This window comes from Gavialis gangeticus, unplaced genomic scaffold (assembly GCF_001723915.1).
Source record: "Gavialis gangeticus isolate Ggan-Ray unplaced genomic scaffold, GavGan_comp1, whole genome shotgun sequence".
Classification (NCBI taxonomy): Eukaryota; Metazoa; Chordata; order Crocodylia; family Gavialidae; genus Gavialis; species Gavialis gangeticus.
The window spans coordinates 6,280,539-6,290,070 of record NW_017729031.1 but is presented as its reverse complement, the minus strand read 5'-3'; the positions used below and the strand labels follow the sequence as shown (position 1 = coordinate 6,290,070).

The 9,532-nt window shown below is 44.3% G+C and overlaps 1 protein-coding gene across 2 annotated transcripts in view; it reads right to left on the bottom strand.

The window, feature by feature from the left end:
- STAM2 (signal transducing adaptor molecule 2) overlaps window positions 1-9,263 on the bottom strand; it is a 55,652-nt gene extending 46,389 nt beyond the window's left edge. For both annotated transcript variants that reach the window (XM_019522406.1, XM_019522407.1), the window contains exon 1: window positions 9,166-9,263. In XM_019522406.1, the coding sequence (XP_019377951.1) occupies window positions 9,166-9,205 (40 nt within the window). In that variant the 5' untranslated portion in view covers window positions 9,206-9,263. The remainder of the gene's footprint in view (window positions 1-9,165) is intronic.
- Between the last annotated feature and the right edge of the window lie 269 nt (window positions 9,264-9,532).

Here is a 9,532-nt window from a genome sequence, read left to right as displayed (position 1 = left end):
ATAGAAGGAAATGAGATTGGTCAAGCAAGACCTACCCACAACAAACCCGTGCTGGCTATTCCTTAGGATGCTGGCGTCAGCTAGTCCATTAAGTATGGCCTGTTTAATAAACTTTTCTAAGATCTTCTCCGGGATAGAACTCAGGCTGACAGGCCTATAGTTAGCCGGATCCACTTTCCTCCCTCCCTTTCTTGAAGATTGGCACCACATTGGCCTTCTTCCAGTCTTCAGGCACTACACCAGACCGCCAGGAGTTCTCAAAGATCCGTGCCAGAGGCTGGGCTATGATGCTCATCAGCTTGTTGAGTACCCTGGGGTGTAGATTGTGAGGGCTGGCTGACTTGAAGGTATCCAGCTTTTCAAGGTGTTCCTTCATGAGGTCAGCATTAATGGAGGATAGGGGATCTCCCTCACCCAGACCGCCCTGTCCCATGGTGGGCATAGGCATCCCATGGGACTGATGAAAGACTGACAGAAAGTACCCATTTAATAGGTTGGCTTTTTTCTGGGCATCAGTTGTCCCATCTAGTTCAGCAGGGGTCCAATGCTACCCTTGCTTTTCCTCCGGCTTTTCATTATTCTTCATAAATGGGCCTGGTGGTTTCAGAAAATCTATATGGCCCGGCTGCAATAAGAGAAATCACACAATCCATACTATCCCATATTTAAAAAATTGTTTTACAAGTGAAAACAGAACATGGTAGCTCACTAAGTCTCTCAGCCTGTGTTAGCATCCTGTAATGGCAGCTGCTCAGACAGTGCAAGTTTGCCAATAGCGATACCACTACAGCACCAAGCTGATTAGAAGGCTGTAATTAGGTTACTTCTCCGACAGCAAGCTTCACTGCTCAGTACATTCTGGGATACAGTGGAAACCACTTTTCAAGCAGCTCAGTAAGGAGTTAGGGAATAGATTCTATAAAGAAGTCAGAGAAGTAGCAACCAAGAGGAATGCTGGCACATTATTATGTGAACACATAGAAGTGGCAGTATCTGGGATCTTGGGCCCCCCACAGTCCTCCAGCTTCAGTACCGGGAAGGGGCCAGATTGCTCATGCTGCATGCTCAGAAAGAAAGGGAGCCAGGCTACCAGCCAGGTATGCACAAAGGGGAAAGGGAGTGCGGTCCTGCACACACATTGGAGGAAGCTGGGCTGCACATGCAACCAGAGTGAGGGGAAATTGGGGGTGCGGCAGCGGCTACATACATGGCAGGAAGGGATCTCAGGGAGAGGACATGCAGTCTCAAGGGGACCAAGGTGTGCAATCCCCAGGTCTCTATCCAGCACTGCATACAGCCAAGAAGTTGGACAGCCCTTATCTAAGACATATTCCAACCCTGATGCTGCCTTAAAAAAAAAGTTAAAAAGAGTGTTTGAAGAAGTCTTTACTACTAGAGATAAAAATGCCTGATCAGGAAATTAGCAAAAAATTCACATATAAAACTAAACTAATTGAACTTTGAAAACAGTAACCAAGTGTTCAAAAGTTTTCCCTAGTTAAGGTTTAACTTTTTTTAATATATTGCAACATGGTCTGAGAAAACATAACGTTCATGAATGCCATGAAGAAAATATTTTTCTGGAACTAAATATACATCATATGCAGAGAACTGCCATAGACCTTTGGCTCAGTCTAAGCTGTAAAGTGTTGCTGGTAAAAGATGCCTTCACATGTCATGCCACTGCATGAATTCACACTTAGTTTTGAGTCCTCTAAGTCTCAGTACTTTCTCCTTCCCCCTCAAATTAAAACTAAGCCACCCTCAAAATGACGCCTTCTATCAAAAAATGCAGCATAAACTGTAGAATAAAAATGGACCACATCCCTTGTGATAGCAACTAGTAGCTAGTCTCAAATCCAGTCATGATTCTGAATACCACCGCCCAGAACTGCCATGTCCAACATTCCCTTTCCTCAGCATGTTTTGTACATGTCTCTTCCTACTTGTTCACTCCTGCAGGGTTTTTACTCATTTTTCTTTGTGGGCCCTGAAATCTTCTAACCCTCTTGACCCTCCTTCCAGCCTCTCCACGTTCCTTTGTATGGCAGCCATGCAGGTGAAGTCAAAAAAGAGAAGAACTGACTTTTAAAGCATTTGAAAAACACATACTTGCAGCTAAATTGGAAAAGTACCGTAAACTATGATGTTTTGGCAGCAAAGTGAAGTTTCTACTAACAAATCAATTCATTGTCAGCATAAACACATACTAAAAAGCAACACCCTCAGCATAAAAATAAAATGCATGGGAAGCTTCAAATAATCCCTGAAAGCAATCCAATAAAGTGTCCGGTCAGATCACACGATCTTTAAGAGTAAAGTGCACCTGTAGATCAAACATTGCAAAAAAATGTATTCTGCTTTACAAAGCAGAGGACAAATATCTGAGCAGAACTTTTAAGGTATTTTTTGACACTTCCTGATATTCACATGAAATGCAGCCTTGTTTCCCTTGCTACAGTAAATGCTACTTCAGTAAGTACACCTGCCTTGAACAGCAGGATTCCATACAAGCCAGTACAACCTCAAGCAGCTGCCTTATTTAAATGTCTGTCCATCCCTATATGCACACCCAAAGTTACCCAAAAGCCCCTCACTCTCACTCCTTGTGACTATAGGCTTTCGGTAGTATTCCACATACTACTCAGCATTCAAGGAACTGCAAAGCGATTCCGAAGTTCACCTAAGCCTTTAAGTATTTATGAAGACCTTCACCTTTAAAGTTTTAGGGGGTTGGTTACCTTTTCCTTTCCACTAACACACAATCTAACAATGTCTGTTTTTATATACATATACAGCAAGCTCTGAAGAGGTATCTTTGAGAGGCACCCCTATCTACACCTGCTCAAAGACTGATCTTGATGAGTATATAAGGGCACAATTTCCCACTTCTTCAGCACTCATAATGGCCAAGTAAACAGCTATGACAACACATGCGTTGATCTTCCATTAATGCAGGAAAAGCCAGAACCCCTAAACTTCAAGTTTCAATATGTTTGTGAAAAATTAAGTGTGCTCCTTTTTTGCTGCTGAATGTTTTAAAGCAGGATTCATGGGTCTTAGAAATCAAAACACATCCCAAGTTCATAACAATGCATTGTTTCAGAAATTAATGGCAAAATAGCTGCCCACACTGTACGTCTGTGACAAAGCAGGAAACTACACACCAGCAAAGAACACCGATGGCAGCACTGTTGAACGCATCCATCATTTATATAGATAAGAATTGCAGTGTCTGGTGCACTGGTATGGGAACAATTCATTATGAGATGAGAAAAAAAAAAAAAAAACTGTAGGAACTTGATTCTGTGTTCTCATAAATCTCTGAGGATGATGCTGCCATTCCACAAGGTTCTGTAAAAGTGTCCCACAGGCAGTGCACCAGACCCTGCGATTCTTATCCAAGGTGCACTTCCCCGCACTCCAAATACAGCCTCACCCAACAAGGACCTAACAAAAGCAAACCCAGCCAAATACATGCTTGAACAGCACAACAAAGCTGGCAACTGCATGACAGCAAAAAAGTCTTACCAGTTAGATTTTTAGTGTTGACAAGGCCTTTACTTCAGATCTGCAAATATTTGGTCATTCAGTCCTGGCTCCCCTTAAGCCAGTCATACCAAATTCTGTGATGATTTTGCAACACATCAGAACATAAGAAACTAAAACACTTACCTGAGACTCAGTTTTATTCCAGGCCTCTAGAGATTAACACACACACAAACTGATATAGCTCAAAACTAGTAGACAAAAACTCTGCCAAGAAAATGTTTTGTACAAGATTGCATAGTGATAGAGAGTGTACTCACAAAGTAAAAGTATTTTACCAATGTAAATATTGTAAACAACAGATTGCATGTTTTGTATTTCATGCATCTAAGCACAATGATTTCAAAACTTTTATTTTGATAGTTTATTTAAAAAAAATGAAAAAGGATATAGCAGGGTACTGAGATTTTTGTTACAACAAAACTGAATTCACTAACAAACAAAGATCTTTCCTACTTCAAAAGATGTTATATTAGTTTAACAAACCAAATTTACTTCATAGAGGGTTTTTTTTAATGTTCCTCTAAATTTCATTTTTTAAATGTATTAGAGAAAAATAAAAAAAAAGCAATACCCTTTAATAAGAAGAATTTCTACTATGAACTGGGAACTTATCAGTTGCAAATATTAGAGGGAAAACTAATCAAATCACAGAATAACTGTAAGCCACAAGTGTGATATAGCCTTGAAAGAGGCAAATGCAGGTTGAGGTAAAGTGTACCAGAGAAGGTATTTCTAGTAGGGACAGGGGAAATTACTGTAAATGCCATTCTACAAGACACAGGTGAGCCATCACCTGCAGAGCTATGTATGTTTCTAGTCACTGACACTCAAGAAAGGTAAATTAATCAAACTGGAACACATACAGAGAAAGGCTACCAGAATGGAAGTTACAAAAGCAGACAAAGAGTTTGGTTTGCTCAGCCTACCAAAACAGGATTACTCTTGGTATATACACACCAGGTAAATGCCATGGAAGCAGAAAAGGTATTTAGGATAAAGGACTTTAGAAGACCAAGTTCCAAGACAGGCATTGGAAGACCAAGTTTCTGAAGCCTTCCAATATGAATAACAGTGAGAAACTAGAGTTGTAAGACAAAGTCTGATTATCTTACAAAAGTGATGCAGGAAAGTGTACACATTGTTCATGAGGCTACTTTCAGCTCTATGTTCTATAATGACTATTTGACATACTTTACCCACTGTTTAAGTGTGAGTTATGAAGGGCTGTTGCTTTGTTCCATTTACATGTAGACTATAGCCATACGCACATGATCACCCTTACAAACTGTAGCTAAATATTTAATCATGGGTTTAAAAATTCAACTAGAGTTTGATTAAAATAAAACTACTTTCCATGTTTTTATTACTATGTTAACTGAAGTAACTGTTTTATCACTGTATACATTCACCTAACCTTCCCAAAGCCCTAAAAATAAAATACTATGTTCTTAATACAAAAAGTCATTCACACAGAAAGTCTGAGTACAATTCTCCAAACCATACCTGATGTTCTTATATACACATGGTAAGGAAACGCAAGACATTAAAGACCTCACGTTTCTAAAGTTCACTGTTCCTCACCTTAATCTTCTGATACCACAATCATTTACAAAACAGTTGCTTCCTATTTCAAATGAATAAAACTTCATGTATGTAACAGCAGCAGCAGATGAACACTTATGAAAAAGCAACACTGCTTTCATGCAAGCATACAAACTTCAAAGAACCAAGGGAAGAGAAAGGGCAAGAGAGATTATCCACAGTACAGTATAGCAGGATTTTGTTTAAGTTTTTAAAAAGATGCATCTTCTAAATGGTAGCTCCTTATTCCAGGAAGGCTGCAAAATAGGATTTTTACCGCAGAAAGGGCCACAAGATTTGGCACTATTATTTGGAACTATTACTTTGTTGTAGTACTTTGCCCGTATAGCCAGTAATTAAATCCCATTCAATGAATGTTACCTTAAAATTATTAAGAGCCTGGAAGTGCCAAAAGCAGGAAGTTTGCAGAATATTTTAGTCAGAAGTTGAGATGTGCAGTCCTAAAGGTCTTTCTTCATGAAAATGAATTGAATAGAACCATTTAAAACATGCTCCCACTAGCAAAGGCATATAGATTTCATGAGGCTTTTCAAACAAATAGACTCATCTATAGCTGGTTTGGCAAGTTTCTATCACCATATCAATCTTGTGTCAATGTCAATAGCTCAGGGTAGTTTGCAAAAAAAGGAATGAATAGAATGTTTTTATTTTGTATGCTTTGAAGATATGTTAAGGAAACAGAAGAACATCTAAGCACTGCACATCTGTGCTAGTTTAACTAAAAGCACAAGCAAATGTTTTTGTTAGAACAACCCATAATATTTTAGGATTGACAAAAATCCCAAGAATGCTTAACACTCTGCTTTCTGTTAAAATTGCCAACTTAAAAATTGTTTTTATGTTAAACATTTTCCTATTAAATGCACAGTGCCAATTAATTTAAAACAGGTATTTAAAACTACAAGTATTCAGGATAGTGAAGGCATGATCCATAGGCTATACAGGCAAATATAGCATAGACAGGCCCAGAGTCAACACCATCCTCATTGTCAAGACTGTCTGGTAATTTTGTAATAGATAGATGTCAGCCAAGGATTAATCTGATGCCATAAAATTAATTTCCAGCTGATGTTTTACAAGCAGGGAAACCCTGGCCCTACTGTTTTCATTTTGGTCGAGATGTCACCCTAGGCCTCCAGAGAGGAAATACAAAGTGCACCAACTTAAATCTATTTAGACTTGTAAACCAAGCAAACCCTCCGTCTTTCAGATCAGATTGCTAGCTATCTGTATATCTCGTTAAAAAACCAAAAAACGCCCCCCACAAAAAAACAAACAGAAAAGCTGGCACAGCTTTAAGTCCTTAAGATATCAAGTGTTTCAGACTCTAGCCACGGAACTTTGTCTTGATCTGCTGACTATAAAATAAGCAACTCCCAAAAGTTTGACTAAGCAAGTCAGATGCATGACAGCATAATACTTGTTACGGGTCATGTCATCTTAAGAAAAAAAAAAAAGGTAGCATATCAAATAGAAAGGTTTTAAAAACACAGACTACCCCAAGCTCAGGGGCTAATGCATAAGCCAGTGAAATGATTTTTCAGACAGAAACATATGCAGTAGTAATTTAAAAAGAAAAAAAGCCTCAAAGCTTAGTTTCCTATAATAAATGACATTTCACTTCTAAGGTACAATAACCTGTGAACTGACTGCCCAGAGGAGTTTTCCATCTATCAACTCCTCTGTGAAATCCTATGAAATATGAACTTTCATTTCTACCCAGGAGAACTTTTACAATCTTTTCTCCAATGCCTGATGAAGAGTGTTTGTGCCCGAAAGCTTGCAATTAAAGACTTTTTTTGCAAAAATCTTGTTGGTTTAATAAAAGATATCATCTCTACTATCAGTCCCAATTGACTTTTCCTCTAGACCAATACAGCTACAAGCTGAATACCAATAACTTCTGTAGTATTCAGGGTTTAAATATAGTCCATGTGGGTCTAAACTCCCCAAACTTTCCTCTTACAATATCAAAATGATCAGACTTCAAAACTGTGACTACAAGAAATTTAAGCCAGGGCTGCCAAACTCACCTTGGGTCTGAGCTGGATTCAGAGCATGGATCTCCCTGCAGGCCAGATCTGGCTAGGAGCAAAAGGTGGTAGCAGCAGCTGTGGTCACTACAGCAGAAATGGGCAAGCAGCCATAGGCCAGGCAGCTGGCTGCCATGGCAGAAGGTGGCAACTGAGGGATGTGCTGCATATGCTTCACTCATCTGCCTGCCGCCAATAGCCACGTCCACTAGGACAGCAGGGCCCCAGATTTCACAGCAGCTTACCACCGCCCACATCCCCAACCTGTGGCCATTTGGTGACCCAGACAGAGCTGATCTCATGCCAGATCCAGCCCACAGGTTATATATTTGACACTAGGGATGCACCCTAGATTTTTTTGGCGAGTACCAATGGCCAATTATTAACCAGCCATATTGGCCGATACTGCTCTGACTGCCAATATGCACCCCAGCAGCTTGGAGACCAGTGTCCGGCCAGTAAGTCTGTGGTAGGAAGAGGGCATGGGGGAGGGAGATCAAGGCCCCCATGATGTGGGAAGGAATTGGAATTGGAATTGGGCTGGGGCAGGGGCAGGCACTGCCCAGGCAGGGCAGGGTGCGGCATAGGACAGAGCTGTGAGCAGCAAATCCAGGAGGGAGGGGAAGAGGCCACAGCAGGGGTGGGCAGCTCCCCACTGCTGTGCACACCCCTGGGGAAGGCATGGGTGGCACGCGCCCTTCTGATCTGCTCATGGGGCGAGAACAGACTGCTCACTGTGGGCTCAGGGCCCGAGGCTGCACTGGCCTCTTCACGGTAGGAAGGCTGAGCCAGGGCTGCGCTGGGGTGGGGGGAGGCCCAGAGCAGATGGTGGCAGTGCTAGGAGGCGCAGAGCTACAGTGAATTTTGGGGTGGCTACATCCCACCCTGTAGCCCCCCTTCCAGTGCTGCCACCGCACACTCCACCTGCCCCAGGACCAGCCCCCCGCCATGAAGAGGTCAACATAGCTCCCAGTCCACAACAGGCAGCCTGCCCTCGCCCCACGCGCAAATCCAGGAAGTACATGCCCCCCATGCCTCCCTCGTGGGTGCGCAAAGTGGCTCAGAGCTGTTCACCCCCATACACACACACACCCCTGTGCCCCCCTTGGCTCTGTCCCACCTGCCCCCGCACACTCCCTCCCTCATCATGGGGACCTAGCTTTGCCCCCTCCTCCTTTCCTTCCCCCCAGATGATGCTCGTTTTACCCCCCCACCCCATCCCCCCTCACTTACCCACCTGGTGCTGGTCTCCAAGCTGCCGGGCTGCATTCCTGGCTGTGCACATGGCATTTATCAGAGACACCATCAGCTACACCGACTAAAAAGGCAGTTGCTGATAACATTCATTTTCCTTTTATCGGGGTCAATCTAATATGGACCAATATATCAGTGCACCTCTATCTGACACCCCCGACTTAAGCAATTCAGCCCACTACATTCTACAGAGAAAAACAAGGCAACTAGTGTGAAAACCTGTTTGCAGCAGACACGATTGTACGTCGGCATTTAACTACTGCGCAGCTCTATGGATATAGATGTTACAATCGTTACAAAACCTGATGATAGCAACAGCTCTTATTAAAAACCTGTGTGTCTTCTGAAACAGCAGGAACTTGAACGACAAAAACAGATAAGCCAGATAAACACCCGCAGGACAGGACAGATGACCTACAGTCCGCCCAGTATTGCACAAGAGGAGCTGCCTGGGAACGGGGAGAAGAGGCAGCAGTGGGTCTCAACCCTCCCTAGCCTCCAGGCACCCACCGCCCTCCGCCACTTCAGGGACGTGTTTATCCGGGGCAGCACTCGCCTCCCACATCATCCCGACAAGCCCCCGCCGGAGCCCGGAAGGAGAGCCCCGGCCTGGGAGCCTCTGCCGCGACAGGGCAAGAGGGAGCCGCTCCTCCACTCCCCGCCCCGGCAGCCCCCCTCAGGACCGGCCCCGGCCCCGGCCCCGGCCCCGGCCCCGCACACTCACCCACATCCTGCTCGAAGGGGTTGGGGGTGAAGAGCGGCATGGCGACAGCGAAGGCGGAGGCGAAGGCGACAGCTGGCTCCCCGCGGCCGGGACCCTCCCCGCTTCCGCTTCCGGCCGCCCCCGCGTAGGCCCCGCCGCTCGCGTCCGCTCCGCGCCTGACCCAAAACACGGGGATCCGCAGAAAAGAACCACCTTCCCTCCGCGGCCGGAGGAGCCCTCGCCCGGGGCTCTGCGCCTTCCGGGCGGCTTCTCGGAGCGGGGCAATGGAGCCAGGCACCGACCTAGACACCGGGGGCCTTAGAGCGGAGGGGGAAGGCCAAGCACAGCTTGCACGCGACCACGCCCACCCCACGCACTTGGGGGCGGG